At 37.2% G+C, this 22,749-nt stretch overlaps 1 protein-coding gene across 1 annotated transcript; it reads right to left on the reverse strand.

The window, feature by feature from the left end:
- Positions 1 to 8,958: 8,958 nt before the first annotated feature.
- LOC136210675 (delta(3,5)-Delta(2,4)-dienoyl-CoA isomerase, peroxisomal-like) lies at positions 8,959 to 12,205 on the reverse strand. Its single transcript, XM_066002074.1, has 2 exons — positions 11,524 to 12,205; positions 8,959 to 9,240 (listed from the first exon to the last, which is right to left on the reverse strand). Exons 1-2 carry the CDS (start codon positions 12,158 to 12,160, stop codon positions 9,047 to 9,049), a joined length of 831 nt encoding a protein of 276 aa, XP_065858146.1. The 5' UTR covers positions 12,161 to 12,205; the 3' UTR covers positions 8,959 to 9,046.
- Positions 12,206 to 22,749: the final 10,544 nt, after the last annotated feature.

Consider the following 22,749-nt stretch of genomic DNA (forward strand, 5'->3'; position numbering starts at 1 on the left):
ACTCCTGCTCCTGCAGATGTCTCGGTGCTAGATCCATCAAATTTCAAAATCCAGCGGGATTTTTCAACACTGAAGATTGGTAGATCTTGATCTATTTCATCCTTCACATCAAGACAAGGGTGATCTGCAAGGAAATCTGCAAGTGCTTGCCCCTTCACTGATTTTTGAGGATAGTACACCAGAGTAAACTCTGCCAAAACCAGAGACCACTTTCCAATCCTCCCAGTTATGAGCGTCTTTTTCAACATGTACTTGATCAAGTCAGTCTGAGATACTACCAACACCCTTGCCCCAATCATATAATGCCGCAGTTTGGTACAGGCAAAATACAATGTAAGGCAGAGTTTCTCCATTGGTGAATATTTTACCTCAGTTGCATTCAAGAATCTACTCAAATAATATATTGCCTGCTCATATCCTTTGGAATTGTGTTGTGCTAACAAGCATCCAATGGAATCATGAGCGGCAGATAGATAAAGTTTCAGAGGTACACATGGCCTTGGAGGCATAAGTATAGGAGGTTTGCATAGATACTCAATGATACTCTGGAAGGCTTACTGATGGTGTTCCTCCCATTTGAATTCATCTTCCTTCTTTAATCGCAGCAAATCAGAAAATGTCTTAGATTTTCCAGCCAAGTTGGAGATGAACCTCCTGAGATAATTCACTTGCCCCAAGAACCGCTGAAGCTCCTTTTTTTAAGGGGATTTGGACTCTATGGTCGCCTTGGCTTTGTTTTGATCTATCTCCACGCCTCTTTGGTGCACCAGGAACCCAAGGAAGTTTCCAGCTTTCACCCCAAAAGCACACTTGAGGGGATTGAGTTTTAGTTGATGCTCCCTCATCCTTTGAAAACCACATCTCAAGCGATCTATGTGCTCCATTTCTTTTTTGGACTTTATGACGATGTCATCAATGTAAACCTCAAGATTTTTTCCAATCATATCATGGAAAATGGCATTCATTGCTCTTTGGTAGGTAGCACCTGCATTCTTCAAGCCAAAAGGCATGACCAGCCACTCAAATGTCCCAATAGCACCTGGACATCGAAAGGCGGTCTTTGAAGTATCTTCTTCAGTAATGGCAATTTGATTATATCCTGCCACACAATCTAAAAAAGATAAAAGCTCACTGTTAGCTACTGCATCCACCAACATGTCTGCCATGGGCATCACATACACATCCTTCGGAGTTGCTGTATTAAGGTCTCTGAAGTCCACACAAACTCGTAGCTTGCCATTCTTCTTTACCACCGGTACAACATTAGATAACCATTGAGCATACCTGATGGGTCTTATGAATCCAGCTTTTAGCAACTTTTCAATTTCTTCCTTCACCTTCAATTCTACCTCTTCGGACATTCTTCTGGGAGGTTGTTTATAAGGTTTGAATTCTGTGTGGATCCAAAATTCTACTGATGTATGTACATCTTGGGTTCTTAGAAGTTCCCAAGTTCACTTCCTCCAATTGATCTCTGGCTAATGATTTGTCATCCTCTAGTGGTGAAGGAGCTGGTTTCAATTCATCTATCTGGATGACATTTTCACTTTCTTCTTCCAAAGGCTCTTCTTCATAGATTACTTCAGCACCCAGAGCCTCCAGACCTTCTTCCTTCTGCAATTCCTCCAACACCTACTGCACTTGGGCTTTTTCTATGGTAGCGGCAGCTACTGCCATTTCTTTCTCATTATGCTTAATAATCATCGATTTCTTCGATGATCGGTTCTCCCAACGCTCCCCAAGCTTTGGATGGAACGATGGCTGATGGTTGGAGGATAGCTTTCCCTTTGTTCTGACATTGCTTCTTCCAGGTGATACTTTTGGGTCCTCCTTTCTTGCTTTCACCTCTGAACTCTATTGGACCCACAACTCCATCATAGTACCTTGCCTCCACGGAATCAGCTTGAGTTGTAAATGGTTTCCCATCTGCCCAAACAACTTCTGTTGGTCTCTTATAACGTAACAAGTTAGTTCCAAGGGGGGGATAGGAACTATTTAAAATTTTAATACGTTAAGGCTGACTTCTTTTTCTTTGAAAAAGGATTACACAGTGCGCTGAGTAAATTAAGACACTAGCTTAGTCAACTGGTGACTAAGTCAGCTTCTTTTTTTGAGTCAGGAGATAGCACTTGAGTCTATTCCTGAACTCAGATACTCAATGCAACACAACTCAGCGTGACCTCTTTACTTGGTCAGTTTTGTTTAAGCAAGCAATATATATATTAAGGAGTTTAAGGTTAGAAAGATGTTACTCAGCAGATTTATCCAGGTTCGGCCTCTAAGCCTACGTCCTGTCCCCGGAACACGTTCCGAGCTTTCGAATTCTCTACTGAGCTCTTTAACGGTAGAGCATCAAACCTTTTACAACTTAGAAGCTGAGTATAACAAGAGTACCTTCCTCTATACCTCTACTCACTCATAATCTCTCGCTGAGTACTATAACCGAGTACTCAGCCTCTCCTTTCTAATCTCTAGAAATGATAAAGATTTGTCCTAAACAACAATTGCTAAGACACCTTAGATGATTGAATAATCACTCTAGACTTTTACACGAAAGATATATAATTTGATGTAAGTATTTGCTTTGCTTTTTCTCACAGAACTTTGAGTAGAATTTTGGTCAGCGTAATGGCTTGATGAAGTTCTATGTTTAATGAAGCAACTGAAGGGCTCTATTTATAGAGACGTCTGAGGCATCAGTCATTTCGAATTTCGAAATAACCGTTGGAGGGAAACGGCTTCCTGTCGTTGTCACTCAGTCTTGCTCAGAGCTCTCGGCCAATCAGATTTGAGTATCTTCTGTCCTCGGTCAGCTTTTAGTCAGTCCGGCAGAATGTCTCTCCATTTATGGTAAGGTCAACTAGACAGCGTCCTGTGTCTTCTGAACTTAACCCAAAGTGGAAACACTTTGTCTGGAAGTTGTTCTTGCTCAACTGTTGTCTTGTACTCTTTGTCGATTTAACTCAGCAGCTTCATTCCGAAGTTGTTCAACGAAGGTCTTCTAGATCCTTCTCTCGCTGAGTTGCGTTTTGTTCATAACGACAGCGTTTTGCACAAACGGGCCGAGTGGTCTTGATCTGTTTGACTTGGGCTTTGACTTCCGTATTGGGCTTTAAGCCATTTAGTCTTTATGTCTTATAAACAATTTAACTCAACATTGAACAAACACATTAGTGTAATAAATCAAAGCACTTAAACTTAGTGTGTTTAGAATATATTTAATATTTTACTTAAATAATTTTGTCAAATCAAAATCATGTGGAAAGGTGTTTCAACAACTTCTACTTCATTTCCTTTCCAAAAAAGCAAGAATTGATGGAATGAGGACGACACACACCAATTGGCATGAATCCAGTCTCTCCCTAGCAAGATTTGATAGCTTGCTGTTGAATCAACAACGAAGAATGCTGCCATAGATGTGTTGCTTCCCACAGTAATATCTACTAGCAGAACTCTTAAGGTTTTGGTGGTTTCCCCTATGAAAGCTGACACCATAACCTCTGTGGCAATTAGATCTTCTATTGACTTCCCCAGGGTCTTCATCATCCTAAATGGCATGATATTCACTGCAGAGCCATTATCGATCAGCACTTTTGATACTGGCTTGCCATTCGGATGTGCCTTCATGTAAAGAGGCCTGATATGTTTGGTCATGCTATCTGCATGTTTCTCAAAAACCACTCTTTTTGGTTCTCCTGGGCCACTCGATTGAATTGAGACCCCACTGGTGAATGAATCTCTCTTCTCAGGAATAGGTGAACTTTTCTCCTCTTCAACACGATGATCCCTTGAATTTCCTAGGAAATCTACTAGCAATGTCACTGAAGCTGTTGCACACCTGATAGGTATCACCATGTCACCAATTCGCACGTTTTAAATGATTTCCTCTGGCTCCTCCTCTGAAACTATTGGTTCTGGCTCACCAGCTTTCACTTCTTCTTTTTCCACCGGTTCCCCTACTTCATCTTTCTCATCATGGTGTCTTTCAACAGCTACCCTCTTATGTTGCATCCTTCTCTTCTGTGTTCTTGTAAGAGGTTGGGGGAACTTTTTATGGCGTACCACGCGCCACTTACCAGAAGTTTCTGCTTGAGGCACCACAAAACGAGGTCTCCCCTGATTGGCAGTTGGGGAATACTTCTCTTGGTGAAATTCACTTTTTAGAGGTTTTTGATTCCTCTCAGTCTGAACCCTTCTTTCATAGTGATTCCCTCCGATGCTCTTCACTTCTACTCGAATTTCTGACTTCTGCCCCCCTTGCTCCTTGATTTTAGCCGGAAGTTCATCAGGACCTCTGAGATACTCCTTAGGGATCCAAGTATGGTAACTTTTGCCTTTCTCCTTCTTGGACTCTGTAAGTCTCAAACGAAGGTCTTCCTTCTTCCTATTGAGGACATCTCGCATATCTACTGCCACCATGTTCATAGTCACCACCGGTGGAAAAGGATCTTCATCAACCAACATTGCTTCTTTCTTCTCTGGGAACTTAAGAATTCCCTTGTTGATTCTTTCCTGAACTGCATTCTTAAAGCCCCAACAATTGTTGGTTGCATGATTCCAGGAATCATGATACTTGCAATATGTCTTCCCTTTGGTTTCCTCTTTTGTTGGCAATTTATGACCTGCAGGCAAAGTAATAAACTTCTCCTTTAAGAGAAAGTCAAAGAGAGCATCACTCTTGGACACATCAAAGCTGAATTGCGAAGGTTTATCATTGAAATATTTCTTTGCTGCATCATGTCCTCCAGTGGACTGGAGTAAGGGGCAAACATGAGTCCCTGGACTTTTAAGATCTGCCACTGCAACCTCGTGGTATATCTCTTGGCAATAAGTTCCCATGGCACTCTTCTTTCTGTGACTCTCTTCCCTCAACAGATCTTCGTACTCTGTCACCTTGGCAGCTAACTCATAAAAGTCTCTGAACTCCATTCCTTGGAACTTCTTCCTCAGCTCGATGTCAAGTCCCCTCTAGGCCATCTTCACATACTCCACCTCTAGGAGATAGACATTGCATCTGTTCCTCATCTTTTTGAAACGAGAAATGAATTGGTCTGCTCTTTCACCTCCCTTCTGAGTATGCCTAGAAAGTTCTGCAACACATACTTCTAGCTCTGCTCGGAAGAATTGAGTGTGAAATTTCCCCTCCATATCTTGCCAACCATGGATGGAGTCCCTAGGGAGAGTAGCATACCAAGTGAAGGCTGGTCCCGTCAGAGAATTTGGGAAGAGCCTCAACTTGAGATGGTTGAAGTTAGGGTAGTTGGCAAGTTCTCCACACTGGATCGTGAACCTTGCTACGTGCTCCAAAGTTGACAAACCATCTTTCCCAGAGAATAGGGAGAAGTCAGGTACTCTGTATCCCCTTGGGTAAGGATTCTCCATGTCAATCACATGAGGGTAAGGCTTGTGGAACTCAGGGCGGCCAAATTGACGAAGGCCATGCCCATACAGCTCTTGGACAACTTCTCTCACTCCCTCCATATTGAATGCTGGAGTTTGTTGAGGTATACCATTCTGATGGTGACCGTAAGGCATATGAAGAAATCCAGTGTTCCTTCCATTGCCTCTATAGTTGCCCCCCATGTCCCAAGTGATATGGTGGCCTCTTGCCTCCTCATGATACGAAACTGTGTGGGAGGTATGATTAGTGTTTCCAAAATATTGAGATACAGGTGACTTACCAGTATTTTCTCAGCGCCGGACACCCCACGTCCCCCATTGGAATCTGGGGAACCTTGAGGAACATGGTTTTCTCCATTCTTGATTACCCCTGGTTCTGACAGCTTCTGGAGTATTTTATCCATCTTCGAATCCATATCACTCCGCAGAGATTCCATATTCTTCTCGATGGAATTGAAACGCCTTTCCAAGAATGGTGAATTTTGGATCTCTGTAGAGATCCATGATTCTCCTCTGGGGCTAGCAACCTTTTCTCCTTCGATTCGTCCTACCATTTGTGGAACATTGCCTATTGTCATGACCTCCTCTTCTTCAGAACTTGCAACTACAGGATCTTTGTTGCTCTTATCGCTTTTCTTCGGCGGCATTGTGATTTCAGTCCCACCAAGCGTGCCAATTTTTGTTTGGCTCTTTTGTGGGAAATTGTGGGCATGCCAGATAATTATAGTATTATCAAACTATGGAATGAAATTGAGTGCGCTTTCTAACTTCTAAATATCAAACGACTGTAAGAATTAAAGAGACCGAAAATTCCTAAAGCTTCGATTATCAAAACGATATAAACCTTACAGAAAATGATTGAACAACAAATAAAAATAAAAATGTACTGGAAGCTTGAATGAACTTGAACTTGAATGAAAATTAAATCTAAGGGAATAACTAAGAATTGTAAAAAGCTAAAGTCTAAAGGTAATTTGCTAGAGTTTTTGCTTGCGTTTGTTGAGTTGTTGAGTTGGGGCTTTGTTCATCGTGATTTCTTCCTTTTATAGACGTTGGAGTTAACTTCCTGCTTCTTTCCACTAATCCACGTTCTCTATCACATTGAGTAACCGTTCCACTTTGACTTCCACGATGAAATTGATTATGGCGCTTTCTAACTTTCCTACATTCTAATTGGCTTACAAAAATACACGTTAAAATATTAACTGGCCTTCTGATGTCCATTTGATTTACCTTAGGTTCCCCTTGAGGTTAATCCTAGAAAATAGTTTTCCCTCGGTATTTCCTATTGAAAAATCTATTTAGATGTAAATTAGGCCAATTAATATATTTAAAATAATTAAAAGCCAACAATTATTTATGGTACAAATATTTTCCAATTAGTTTGGTGAAAACTAGAGTGGTCTTAGCCTGCTCGTTTTGTAGGTGAAAAGATTAGGCAGAGAAATAGCCGAAAAGAGGGTAGAGAAAGAGCTGAAAGCTTGTTGATGTGTGACATTATTTTGCATGCCCAATTAGAGGAGCTAGGTTAACGTGTGCACATGAGAGAGAAGGAAATCAATTTGGACAAGATATAAGAATCTTAATTATTCGATTCTATCTTTCTGCTTTTAGTTAAATTTGTTAGAATAATTTCAGACCATAGTATGTAGTTAGATGCAGGGGCGGAGCCAGGAGTAGGGGAGGGTCTCCCGACCCTCCCGGACACTATTGATGAACAGTGGTTCAGTCCCGAGCAGCCTCAAAATAGTTAAAATTAGTATTTATAATGTAGAATGTGATTATATGACATAAAACTAAGTTTGCATGGTTGGTTGTAGTGATAATTAAAAGAATCTTTGACCGAGAAGACAATTTGATGAATAATTTCTTCAATTGACCAAACTTGTCAACGTTAGGGATAAAATTGCTCTTGGCTGCCAACGTTAAGGGTAAAATTGCAATACGTTAGGGGTAAAATTGTTCTTAGGGGCAAACATTAGAGTATTTTTGCACATTATCCTTACTTTATATTGAATCTTAGTTGTTTTGTACCTTAATTTTCCAATTATGATCAAATTTACCCTTATATTATCAAAAATTTGATCATAATTGAAAAATCTTCATGCAATATGGAGCCCCTCCCGACCTTGAGCTCTGGCTCCGCCACTGGTTAGATGGTTTAATGTTAACCATTGGATCCATTTTGTATACCGGTATAAATACCTTAATTAGTAGGGAAGACAAATTTAAAGGCTATTCTTATTTAAAGGCTATAAATACCTTAATTAGGAGGGAAGACAATTCTTATTTAAAGGCTATAAATAGCTTAATTAGGAGGGAAGACAAATTTTTTAGGATTCCATCTTCTCTTCCATCTTTAAGGATTCATTTCTGAAAACTTTGCCTTTTCACCAACTTTAGTTTGGTGAAAAGTTCGCCTTTGTTTGAACATTCAAGTGCTTAATGTTTATAGGTCTCATCAGCCTATATTAAGTCAAGTAGGTAACAAGTGAAAATGGTCTAAAAAACTGGATTATCATTAGGCATATGTTGCTAGGGTTGGGAACACCATTAGCTAAATGATAAGGGTTCTTTTCTTACTTCGTTCTATTTAGAATGCTCACTTGAACTTAATACATGGAAGGAACTAATTAATGATAAATAAACTTGGTTAAAATGTTTTCGTAGGATTCTTAGTAAAATGAAAACTGTTCTTTGACCAATCTAATGAGAAATTCCTTGTACATATTGTCCGAGATTAATATAAGATATATGATTGTGTCTTAACTATTACCTTGAGCTTTTAGTTCAAACGGTTACATGACATGGTATCAGAGCCTCTAGGACCAAACGGTCGAGGGTTCGAGTCTAGGCAATCTCATTAATTTGTGGAATTAAAACACATGGCGGGATGGGCCTGTGTTGTGCACGCTGCAAGCCCAATGGACATTTGCATGTGGGGGTATGTCAGATCTTAATATAAGATATACAAAAAAGTTCTAGGAACTTCTTATTCCAACTGACACGGCGTGTCAGCTGGAATTTCAGCCTCCTCCCCATTTCTTCGAGCCGTGTCGCTAGCGTCGGGGCAGTCGGTGATTTTCTTCGGGCCGGTGTTAGAGATGTCCTTATCAGTTATAAAGGAGAACCAACACAAACGATTTATAAAAGAGGTTACTTTCTCTCAACACCAACTGTTTTAGCTCTTATGAGTGAATAATCTGACCGGCTATGTCTCTAGTGGAATGATACTCTACTTATAACTTAATTATTGTGGCCTAGTATACTTACTAGTATCATCCCTCTTTTGGGAGCAACATGTATCACATGATCTAAACGAATAAATTCTATTATAATAATAATCAAATACTCTCATAAACTAATTATTGTGGATTTTTATAGATTTTTGGGAATATATTTATGCTATTTTATAGGCAGATTTTTCTCTTTCACTTAGTTGTATTTAACAGTATAAATAATTCCATACAAGTCTAAACGAATAAATTCTATTATAATAATAATCAAATACTCTCATAAATCCAAATAATTATAATTTGGTACAAAATACACAAAAACATAATATCAGTTACAAGGCTAATTACCATTTAATTTATTCATAGTGAACAAGAAAACTTATTCTACATAGATATAGCAAATACTGAAATTAAAGTTTGGCAAAGATCGGTTTTCTTTTTTGAGCCATTGCATTTAAGGCCTCCATTAGATCACCAGAACTATAAACAGTTGCAGCATTCCAAGTTGCAATGTAATCTAATCCTTGGTCTACAGTCATGTCTTTGCTCCTTAACATCACAGCCTTCGTTCCTACCGCAGCTATGGGAGATTTTGCAGCAATTCCTGTAAAATCACAAATTTTATCTCACACATTGATCAAATATATATAGCCAAACACATTGATTTCATAACTAACAAGAAAACTAGTTATATATACTTCAAAATGACTTAAAAATATGCAGTTAATTTCATTATTTTGCATCCAAAATGATATGTTTTAGAATTTGAATATAAATTTTTATAACAGGCTTAATATATCACCTCCAAGTTGTTCCAAAACTGCAGTTGATCCCTTAAACTTTAAAATGTTACAATTAACTCTCTCAACTTGCTTATTTGAAAAAGATAATCCATCAAATAGGTTAATATTTGTGATTTTGGGAATTTTTTTTAACTTTTTGTTAATGTACGATGTAGTAACCAATATTTTGGACATATTTTAACTCTGATGTAATATTATTTTGAATGCTTTTTTTAAGTTTAAGGATTATTTGTTCTAAGCAAGCAACTTGAGGGTTTATTGGTAAATTTCATCAATAATGTATAATTTTACCTAATTTCACAATTTGGGGTACAACTTTCAATTTTTCTCACTAATATGTGCGAACTAATAGGTGATATCTCACTTTGGTGTATGACCGGTTAAAATGACCACTCAACATGTCATGTCATTATTTTTTAATCTCTCATTTAAAAACATGACATCCCTAAAATTGAAATCTCTAAAATATCTTTATTTTATTTAGAGAAATCAGATCCACTCTTAGATTAAAATGGTCAATCCATTTGAAATTAATTAATAACTCCCCACATTATCTTATTTATGTATATTCTTGGTTGAGTTTACCAAGTCATATTAATTAATGGAGGAAGCACAAAAGAAAAATTAATGGAGGCACTTTTTACCAGGTCAACCTATTTGAATAGTGCAAGCAGGGACGGAATCAAAGGGGTTGGATTCTGCGTCGGAAAATTGAGAAATTTTTTTTAGTAATGGTGTCTGGTTATATTTTGAAAAGAATTACATTGATTCTATATAGTATTATTTCAATGTTTAAATGTAGATGAGATGGTTAAGGATGCTTACTTCTATTTGAGAGATATTCAACTTCCTTCAACCTCATTTTTTTTAAATTAAAAACATGTTTAATTTTCTACTAGTTCAATACTAGTTTCTAAAAAAAATGATAACATTTTTACAGTTTTAATGCGTTGGAGGCTAAAAAATTTTTACAGTCAACCACACAGTTAATTTCGATTTTTTTTTGACGTTTTGAAATTTTTTTTATTGATATGTTTGAGCCCCGAGTCATCCGAGGTCCTGGTTCTGCCACTGAGTGCAAGACATAAAATAAAAATTCCTCTAAAAAGCAAACTCTCGTAACTAGTAAAAATTCAAAAGCAAAGTCCAGATAACAAATTCGATTGATTACTCTCAAAATTAAAATTACAACACAATAAATTGAAGTAAATCTTAATCTAAAAACGAAAATTCAACAAACTCACATCTTAATTTTCCAAAAAAAAAACGAATACCCAAATAAGGGAAATAAATAAAAATGAATTTGGAGAAGTTGAATTTGTTTAGTAGAAAAACGATACCTTTCGAGAATCAGAAGGAGGCTTTTTGCAGAACATATCATTTTTACATGCTATACATCAATGTGTGACACATGACAAATATTGTACACTATTGATGAAATTTACCCAGAGTTTATTCGTTCCAAATAAGTAACTTGGGTTGGGGGATTAGTTGTAACCTTTTGAAGTTCGCTGAGTCAGTTGCAGTTTTAAACAACTTGAAGCAGCTAGAAATATATTGATCATTAAGATCCATGTGGACGCCTGTTGAACTTATTTAATATTTTCAATAAAAAGAGAAGATGAATTTAAAATAATGGGTAAGTTTCACCTACAATCCCTTAATTTTATATTTTGTACCCTAAATGCTATTAAACTTATTTAGTATTTTCAATACTTTCTAATTCATCCACCTATCACCGGAAATCCGATGAAAAAATTATTCCGGATATCAAGGAATTGTCTATATTGTATGTTATCATATATCTTGTAATCTTACTCCAAAAATATGCTAGATGTTCATGAAAATAATATGAAAAGTAATTTAATTAATACAAACTTAGCATCTCATATTAAGAGAAATTCTACAATACGGTAATGTTACGTGTATATAATTATTTTTTAATATCAACCGCCTTTCAATAAATAATATGCATTTATTATTTCGTTGATTTAGTGTATTACTTCAGGAGTATAATAGAAGTATTTCTTGGTAGATATGAACATTAAGAAACTAAGTTATTTTTAGTTTTCAAGGGAACGTACCTTCAGCAACACGCATAACACCTTCATCCAATGCTTGTTTAGACTCAAAAACCCGAGAAACTAGACCCATATCCTTAGCCTCTTGGCCCGAGAATTTCCGTGCAGTCAAAGCCACTTCCATCGCGTTACCATACCCGACTATCGCGGGCAGCCGCTGCAACGTCCCCATATCGGCGGTGAACCCGACATCAATTTGCTTGGCAGTAAAAATCGTGTCATGAGTACAAAACCTTATATCACAAGCAGTCACTAGATCAATTCCTCCTCCAACACAATACCCATGAATACTTGCTATCACGGGTTTCCTACACCGCTCCACCGCGGTGAACGCTACCTGTAAGAACTTTATCTCTCGCCGGAGCCACTCGTTGGCGCGGCTCTTTTCAGATGAGAGGCCATGTTTTGCGATGTCATTGAGTATTTTGAGGTCAATACCGGCGCAAAAGTGATCACCGGCACCCGAGAGGACAATTACGCCGACATCAGGATTCTCGTCGAGAGAAGAAATGGCGACGGGGAATTCGGTGAAAAATTCGTAGGGAAAGGCGTTGAGTTTAGATGGGTTGTTAATGTATACATAAAAGACTCTTGAATTTGGGGTTTTTTGTTGGATGGAGATTGATTTGTATTTCTCCATATTGGGTTGTTTTTTATTTTTCTTTTCTGATCAGAAATTTTTTGAGAGAAGGAGAGATTGAATCTCATGATCTGCCATGAAAAACTACATAGTTTACTTAAAGAAGTTCTTGGTCCACTTGAGAAGTATATAATTAAATGCTAAATTACACCCATGGCTACTAAACTTTACCCATTTAACATTATGGACACTGAATTTCAATTCTTAACATAACCACTGAATTTTAAACTTTTTAACATCGGTGGTCACTCAACGCCTCAAAACGACCGTCGACGGCCTAAAAATAAAAAATCCAAAGCGTTAATGTTATTCTAAGAAACTTTAATTCTTGAAAATTTTCGTTTTGACATCATTTAGGTGTTGTTTTGTTAGGAGAGAGAGTGAATTTTTAGAGAGAGAAAGCTCCAAAAAATATGATTTTGGAAGATTAAAAAATATAGTTTCATGGTAAATGTCGTTCTGAACAATTTTAATTCTTGAATATTTTCATTTTGAGTTCGTTAACGGTCGTAACGGTTACTTTAAGGAGTTAGTTAAAATTGAGTGGTCACCAGTGTTAAAAAAGTATAAAGTTCAGTGGTTATACCGTTAAAAATTGAAGTTCAGTGGCCACAATGTTAAAATGGGTAAAGTTGAATAGCCATGAGTGTAATTTACCCTATAATTAAATATCTTCAAAATCACATGTAAATGTGATTTGGTCAACTTGTTCAAATAATTTTTTTTGTTACAACTTGTTGAAATATTTATATTATATGGTAATTTCAACTATCAACCTCTTAAGTATATATAAGAGGCTATTTTAATGTATAGTGTGTAAGAGATATAAGATAAATATATAATTAAATTAGGATAATTAGAAGAGGAGATAAAAGATAAGAGAAAGTTAATTTTTATCTCTAACAGACTGAATTCATTTGGAAGACCTATAATTTTATTAAAACCAAATATTACAATCTCTAAAGAAAAAAAGTTTACATATTTATAATCCTAACCTGAAACACTCTCAACCTTTAGAGAGACTTCATTAGAGAAAGTAAAAGTTGATCCCATTTTCGCTCCCTACACGGCGCGTCATCACCCCTTCTCTTTCTCTCTCTCAAAAGTTCATTCTTAATTCGTATTTCATTGTGTATTCTGTTTATTAATATCATGATAGTTGATTCGTGACTGTTAATACATCAATTGTGGTTTCGTTCTTCCACTGCAATTTATTCAAAGTGTTTTATGCTCTATAAAATTGTTTCTCATATCCCTTGTGATACATTTATTAGGACATGTTTAGATTAGTTGTTTCAGATTGTTGTGGTTTGGTTGGGCTTTCGGGTAAAGGTCCTATTGGTTTAGCGATGTCTGTTTTGCATGTTGAGTTGCAAGCATTCCTTTTTTTTTTCAGGTAGTTCGTGAGTCTAGTTTTTGTTCAATTCTAGCCACGTCAGATTCAGTTTCAACTATTCATTTTGTTCGTGGTGATATCAATGTTACAAATTGGATAGGAATCGTTGTTAATGATATTTCAGCAGAAGCTGTTGTTTTTTCACATATCCAATTCATGCATGAAGACTTGTTGATAATTCGGTAGCTCATAATTTAGCCGTATAGGCGGTTTCTCTCTCACATATGGAAATTTTAATGTATTATGACTGGTTGTGGTTTTTTTTGGTAGGGAAAAGAAGAAAAAAAAAACACCACAACAAGTTAGCCCGTTATTAGCATAGGAAAGCTAACTCCCACATTATCTTCCGAAAGCAAAGACAAAAGGAAATTAAGGAGAGACGAGAAAATCGAGACGCCCAAAGCCCTCTCATGGTCTTCTGTAACAAGCCGATCTGTCATCCGATTCTGATCTCTGTAAACATGGTAGAAGTTGATACTATAGAAAGAGGAGCAAATTCTTCTAATTGTCTTGACTAAATTCTGACTCCCTAAGCACAAAGTCCTTTTATCAGAAATTAAATTGACTACTTCGAGATTGTCTGACTCCACGAGCAGCTTCCTAATCCCCAGACCCTCTATCATCCTAAACCTAGAAAATATACCCCAGAGATCAGCAATAAACGAAAAGCCCAAACACAGATTCTGAGCAAAACCAGACAATCAAGCACCTCTTTCACTTCTTACTACATTTAGTTTGTTTATAAAAATTTAAAAAAAAAATCTATTAACTCTCTAATTTTTGTGATTTACTTGGAAACATTAGTAAAATTTTACCTGTATTCAGCCTTAAGAAAATATTGAAACATACAAGTGGCATATGATGATGATTTTGAATAATAAATTGTTGGAGACTTTATTTAAAAAAAAAAAAAAAATTTGTTGGAGACTTAACTCATGATGTTATTATTATATGTAAGCGTTCGAAACGAGGCAATTTAATTAATATTAAATTTGTGATGTTGTTTACAATTACTTCATAAAAAAAATTCTTTTTTTGAACCAGAAAAAAGGAAAATCATATAGATGACTAGCGTCCATAACAATAGTGTTCAAAAGTCATTCCGGTATAATAGTTGAAAAGAAATCGCTAGCATTGGAACAGGCAAGCCTAGTTACCAAATGACCTGCACTGTTCGCTAAACGAGGAATAAAAGCTAATTTAAAATGTGGGTTGGATCCTAATAATAATCGACAGTCCTGTATAATCATTCTGAACTCAGATATATCGTGTTTTTCATCTAGAATAGCATCGACGACGAGTTTTGCATCAGACTCGAACTCAACAGATGTATAACCCAAATTACCAAGCCATATCAAGCACGTACGAATAGCAAGAGCTTCAATAGTGCTAGGATCTTTGATACCTGGGATAAAACTGCTGCTACAGAATAAGAAGGATCCACTTTCGTCTCTGATTACCGCGCCCATGCCGCTGCTTATCAATTCTTTGAAAATTGCCCCATCGATGTTACATTTGACAAAGCCTGGATTTGGTGGCCTCCATTTCTGAATCGGGGCCGGTTGTCTCGTAATCCTGTTAATTGACACCTCTTGGACCCCTGATACTGACCTGCTGCTCGAAGCCGATTGCCCCCGTGTTACCGCTCCAATGTGCGTCTGAACGGAATTGATCGGCACTGGACGCCGCTGCTCCGACTCGGGATCGAGAGCCGACGATTGGGCGCTGTTGGGGTCGTGGTGATTTTGTCCCTCTCTGATGTGCGGCGATACCGCTCCTGGTTGTCTGGGAGCCAGTGGTTGTTGGTATGCTGTCCAATCTTGAGCCGCCTCCAAACTGGTCCGCCAACTAGTGTCAGCCGGCCACCACCTCATTTGCCAAAGAACTCTGTTTCTGTGGTCCCAAATTGCTTTCAGGGCACAGCATATTCTGACAATTTTCACCCGGTTTGAGCTGCATAACTCTTGCAGGAGCCACTCAGACAGGTTCGAGTTGCCCACCGTCGGGGAGGGAACGCCTGCAATTCGCCAAATGTCACCTGCAAAACAACACTCAGTAAATAAATGGTTATCCATCTCCTCTTGCTCCACGCAAACAGGGCATTCGGTTGTAATAGGAACTCTTCTCTGAGCCAACCGAGCTCTAGTTGGAATACATTTCGAGCAAATACGCCAGATAAACTGTTTCAGCTTAGGGGGAATCCTCAACCTCCACAATTTCTTCCAGCCATCCTGAGCCCTACTATCATCACCCAAGCCCACACCAGCTAGGTAGCCTGAATGCACATTATAGTTCCCATCCTTTGACCAATGCCAGATTCTCACATCTTCCCCAACATTGTATGGCAAAATAATATCACTGATGGCTTGCACTTCAATTTCACTGAAGCACCCATAAAATCTCTCCACATCCCACCCTTTCCCATCCTCCAATAATAGGTCAGAAACCATCAAATTTTCCAATCCAGGGACTAAAAAGGAATTTATGCGAAAGTTCGCTAAATTAGGTACCCAAGCATCCTCCCAAACTCTGATTGATCTACCATTTTCCACCCTCCATCTAATCCCTTTTCTCAATATGCTAAGCCCCTCCCATATACTTCTCCAACCCATACTAGGATTATTGCCTAATTTGGAGGTAAGTAAGTCATCCTTGGGAAAATATTTAGCTTTGAACATTCTACTTACTATAGTATTTGAGAATTTTAGCAATTTCCATCCCTGTTTGCCTAACATTGCCAAATTAAACACATGTAGGTCCTTAAAACCCATCCCCCCGGTATCTTTTGGCATGCAAAGTTTACCACAATCAAACCAATGAATGTTTTTCCTCCCCTCAGGTTTCAAGCCCCACCATAAGGAATTCATTAATTTTTGCAATTCATCACAGATAGATAAGGGTAAAAGGAACGTACTCATACAAAAAGTTGGCAAGGCCTGAGCCACCGACTTGAGCAATACCTCTTTCCCCACCTGGGAAAGGAATTTAAGACCCCAAGCACCAAATTTCACTACACCATAAAACCTCTACTGCAACCAAGTGAAATTGTTGGCTTTGACCCCTTTTTGAGTTGCAGTTGGCCAAAAATAGGCCTAACGCAATAAAAATCCAATTGTTGCGGACGCTCCTGTAGCATTATTTGCTAATGCAACAATTTATAAACAATAGCAACAATTAACAATTGTTGGATATTTTTTATTTAATTGCAACAAATTTTTTATAATAGCAACAAATTTACGAAATAATGCAACATGTTATTATTGTTGCATTTAATCAAATGCAACTAATTTATTTAGTTTTGCAACAATTTTAATAGTTTCTGTAACACGAATATTGCTTCTAATGCAACATTTATATTACTATTTGCAACAAATGTTATGAATTTGCAACAATTTTAGTTCAAATTTGCAACATAATTGATTGAAATTGCAACAATTTTAACTGGCATCTGCAACATATTTCTCAGCATTTGCAACAATTTTAACTGGAGTTTGCAACATATTTGATAGATTTTTACAACATTTATAATTGAATTTTGCAACAATTGCAATCTGCATCTTTTTTGTTGCATTTCTTTTCAATAATTTAGAACTGTAATAAATGCAAATTTTGACTAATTTCGGAAAGTGTAATCTGATATATATATAAAATATACTTCTAAACAATGATGCAAAACATACATACACAATCTCTTACAAAATAAAATAGAGTATCATAATATATGTCCAATACATTATTTTCAAATTCTAAGAAACGAGAATCTTCACTGATATCACTCGTTATCTTCCTCATCGTTATCTTTCCCATCATCATCTTGTAAAAAAATTGACGTATAACTCATGTCAATTGCAAATTCTCATTATGAAATTATCTCATTATGAAATTATATTATAATAAAATTATATTATATATTTACCATACTGCCACTGGAATTCTTGTAAACCTGCTGAAATAACACTTATGAGATAAGTACCCCTATGGAATTATGACTCAAAATAGAATATGCAAAGAACCCTTACTATCTTGCTTTCCCAATCATGCTAGATTCATCAACGGGAAGAGACTGACCAGTAGCTAAAATTCCATCAGCATGAATATGAAGACACATTTAGATTATCAACACGTGTAGAAATTGTAAAGCCCGTATCACAAATAAGAAATACCTATCTGGTCACTGATGTTAAGAGGAATACATTTTCAACCACAATATCATATATTAAAACATCAACTCTTTTACCACCCGTGATAACCTGACTAAACCAGGTAGAACCGTAGAAGAAAAAGCACATATTTTAATTTTCAAGTTCAATTTTGGACCAAACATTGAGCTCTCCAAGGCTCTACAATCTCATCGTAATGCATGTTATAAAATTCTCGAAAACTCTAGCATTGTGACACGTAGAAGACAAAGGTTTAATAGTTTGACATGGTTTCTTCCTTAAGACCCTGAAGACCTAGTTGAAGAGGAAATAACTACCAGGATACCTCATCAATTGTTCCTTAAAATCCTCGAGACCTAGTTGAAGATTTGATGAAGCATAACAAGAATGATTGACAAAAAAAAATGAATTTATGATATTGTTCAATCCAGAAGTAAATATGACAAGCATTAGGCAATACCTCTTGTACACGGTCCAAAGCTCGGATATTATCTAAAGTATCCAGAGATGGCGAAAGTCCACCATGCAAACAGAAGATCTACAAGACAGTTCTTCAGTTAGAAGTGAAGACCTAGTTAAATCCATGTAGATGACTAGTCAGCAAACGACTCCCACCTGGCTCTCTATGAAGGCTGTGAGAGGTAGATAATAAAAAAGATCAGTAAAATACTTCCACACGTTGGCATTTCAATATTTCCTTAAGCACTCATCGTAGAAACCATAGCTGAAAGTGGAATTAAACCAAGGATGAATTAATTTTCAATAGCAAAATAATTAGCAATCTGCAAATTCAGTCACAAATGACACGGGGTAAGAGGCTCATGGGAACAAAATACATGATCACCTAATTTGCTTATTTTCAGGACAAATTCAGCCTACCATGGGTGATTAAGTATAATATCAAACTTATATAACCAGCAGAAAATGATCACCAAATACACCCATTTTTCCTTCAATGGGTGACATCATTTGACATTCATTTTGTTGGGCGGCTTATAAGTAGTAAAGCAGTGAATATCTCATATTTAGATCACAATCATATACTTAGACAACATGGATAGTTTCAATCACTTAGTTGACACTTTTTGTTGGATAGTGGGTCTCACATTATAATTAAATGATAAGATATAACATTAAGACAATAATTTCCCACCCTAGAAACAGATGACATTCAAATGGCTATACAATCTCTCTTTTCAATTGAATAGAATATCGTTTAACACTGGCTTCATAAATTATTTCAGTGCAATAACGAACATAGCCTCATTTCTGCCCTAACGTGATTTTCTGATGCAAGCATATGATCTCTACTCAATCACTTATTCTCATTCCAGTGAACCATATCTACCAAACAACGAGGCTTCCTAACAAAGTTAACTTATAATAAATGATACATGATTGTTTAACTTTTAAGTGACCACATTACACCATAATACCGACAATGTGGCACTGAGCAAAAAATATGACAAAACTATTTCATGCTCTACCAACACATTAGAATAACCGCAACAACTTGCAAGCTTATGAACAAATGAAAGAGAGAAAAATAATGCTCCTTGAGGACAGGTGTATCACAATTCAAAAGGAACAAAAACTATGATCACTTAATTTGACAAAGCAAAACATCAATCTTACACTTGAGTGATCTGCCTGCTCTCATGGTTTCCTCTTAGAATTGTAAGTCTATCTCTATATCGAACTTTCAGGGCCACTAAAAGTGTGACAGTCTCCACAGAATAATATCCACGATCTGCATTAATGTAATTAAGGACTAAATTTGAATAAGGCACAAGAATTTCACATCGTATAAGCAAAATCAACATGCTCAGAAGCTAAAATAGCTGGCAAAAGCAACAACCATCACAGTCACTAACCTCTTGCAGTCACTAAGAAACAGGAGAACACGCTAGAGTTTCTGATATGTTGACTCGCAGTCACTAACCTCTTGCACAAACCATTTCAGAAGCTCGCATTCGAAAAGAAACGTCCATTCACCTTGTATTGAATGTTAAACTTCAAAAAACGGAGGGAGAAAATAAATCAATAACCATCACAAATCATCTATAACCAAATACAAATCATCTCTAACCAAATACAAACTTACCGGAGTTTAGATTTTGTGTAGAAGAGGTGGAGATGAACCAAGGAGGTGGAGGCGGCGATGGAGTGGAGAGCGAGTAGGAGAAGCCGCTCCTTCTTCCGGGGCCGTGAGAAGTGGAACGACTGGAGATACCAACGGCGGTGTGCGAGGTGGTGGTGCGAGGTGGAGGTGGCAGTGCGAAGTGGAGGTGGCGGTGTGCAAGGTGGAGGTGGCGATGGAGTGGAGCGGCGATAGAAGTTAGAACCCTAGAAAAGAAGAAAATAAGTAAGGCTTTGATTGGATGAGAGGTTTTGAAGGGTAATTAAAGGAAGGGTAGAGAAGGGTAAGGAAGGAGAAGGAGGGGGAGAGAGGGTATTACCCTTACCCTTGTTTGGGAGAAAGGGAAGGGTTCATTAAAACCCTTCAAAACCCACCAATTTGGTGGGTTGAAAATCCATTAAAAACCTATTGATTTTGAACCCTTCAAAACCCTTCATTAACCCTTCAAAACCCTTACCCTCCCATTTTTTAATCTTCCAAACAAGGGTTTCCACTAACCCTTCCCTACCCTCCCTTTAATTACCCTTCAAAACCTTCCATCCAATCAAAGCCTAAAGCAGGAGATACGAACGAGAGAATACATCTACTACTTTTAAGTTTTATGAATTGTTCAAAACTTATAATATTTGTTACGTAATTAGTGAATTGTTAACAAGAAATAGAATCGGTTCAGATGGTTGAGATGTTAGATTGTGTTTCAATTGGTTAGAGGTTTGATTCTCCATGTCCACATATAAATAAATATTTTTCATTTTATTTATATATAAACGGGGATTTAAGTAAATATTTTTCATTTTATTTATATATAAACGGAGATTAATCGAGAATTACTCGTCGGAGATTTAAGTAAATGTTTTTTATTTTATTTATATATAATCGGGATTACTCGTCGGGGATTTAAGTACATATTTTTCATTTTATTTATATATAAACGGGGATTAATAGAGGATTACTCGTCGAGGATTTAAGTAAATGTTTTTTATTTTATTTATATATAATCGGGGATTACTCGTCGGGGCTTTACGGGTACGGGTATGGGGATCCCTCTGAAGCGGGGATACCATTTCCCGGCCCCGTCCCGTACCCGCCTACGGGGACCATATTGGTCCCCGTCCCCGTCCTAGAAAAATTTTGTATAAAAATTAGTAAATTTCTTTACGGGTACGGGTACGGGTACGGGGATCCCTGTGAAGCGGGGATACCATTTCCCGGCCCCGTCCCGTACCCGCCTACGGGGACCATATTGGTCCCCGTTCCCGTCCTAGAAAAATTTTGTATAAAAATTAGTAAATTTTTTTTACAAGTTTATATATTAATAAAAAAAATTAATATTTAATATTATATAATTAGTTCCAAAAATTAATATTATATAATTGTTCTTAAAAATTAATATTTATATATATATATATTAATAAAATAATAAATTATTTTACTTGCAACATTATATATTTGTTAGTTTTTCTTTATTTTTGTTGCATTGGATCACTTAATGCCAATGCAACAATTATAATTTTGTTGCTTCATCGGTTTTACCTTATTTTTTGTAACAATTTAAACAAATTGTTGGATTTACTTCATTAAAAGCAACATTACAAGCAACAATTAATATTTTTGTTGCATAATTTTTTATACTTTTGCTAATTTGAAGATTATTGCAACAAAAATGCAACATCATTGAAATACAACAAAATAAACTCATTTAATGCATCAATTTTCAAGCAACAAAATCAAATTTGGTTGCATTAGAGGTTTTATGGTATAGTGTTTCTTTCGCAGCCTATCAACCAGGAAGGTGAAAATCCGCCATTTAGAGCATCCTATAAGAGAAGGCAACCCTAGATAGCGACCCGTGTCTAGAGGAGTGCACACTCCCAATATCGATTTTACCTCGTTTCTCACACCCTCTGGCGCATTTGAGCTGAAGAAAACTCCAGATTTGTTCAAATTCACGGCCTGCCCTGACGCCACTTCATACTCAGACAGAATTTCCATCACCTTTCTAGCCTCAGTTGCAGATGCCCCAAAAAATAAGAAACTGTCGTCAGCAAAGAAAAGGTGTGTAATTGCCGGTGCCCTGCTACATATCCTACATCCTGAGATGAGCCCTTCCCCTTCGGCGTTCCGTATTAGTTTAGATAAGACTTCAGCGCACAGGATGAAAAGATAAGGTGACAACGGGTCTTCCTGTCTTAGCTCCCTTCCTGGGGTGATCAGATCTGATCTGTCCCCATTCACTGCAACTTTGTACTCCACAGTTGTAATACATAGCATTATCCAGCGGATCCAGGTCTCATGAAAGCCCATCCGAGTCATAACCGCTCTCAGGAATTCCCAATCAACTCTATCGTAAGCTTTGCTGATATCAATCTTTAAGGCAACCTGGGCATTCTTCCCTCTATTCAATCTTTTCATGAAGTGTAAGCTCTCAAAGGCTACCTGGACATTGTCAATTATGGATCTACCTAGGACAAAAGCAGATTGAGTTTCACCAATAATTTGAGGGAGGATCTGTTTCAGGCAATTAGCCAAAGCTTTGGCCATTATCTTGTAAATAACATTGCACAAAGAAATAGGGCGGAAGTCCTTGAGCATTTGAGGGTTATCAATCTTTGGTATTAGGACAATTGTGGTGTCATTAATCCCATTAGGAAATTCTCCATCCTGGAGCCATTTTGCACAAGCAGCACCCAAATCCACTCCCAATGTGTCCCAAAATGCTTGGTAGAAACCTGGATTAAGCCCATCAGGTCCAGGGGATTTATTAGGACTCATTGAGAAAAGGGCTTGTTTGAATTCCTCCAATTCAAAGGGTGCAGTAAGGAGCTCGTTAGCTGTAGGGTCAATGAGATTGTCAATTACCTGAACCGTTTCACCCCTTATCGAATTCGAAGCG

This window comes from Euphorbia lathyris, chromosome 1 (assembly GCF_963576675.1).
Source record: "Euphorbia lathyris chromosome 1, ddEupLath1.1, whole genome shotgun sequence".
Taxonomy (NCBI): domain Eukaryota; kingdom Viridiplantae; phylum Streptophyta; class Magnoliopsida; order Malpighiales; family Euphorbiaceae; genus Euphorbia; species Euphorbia lathyris.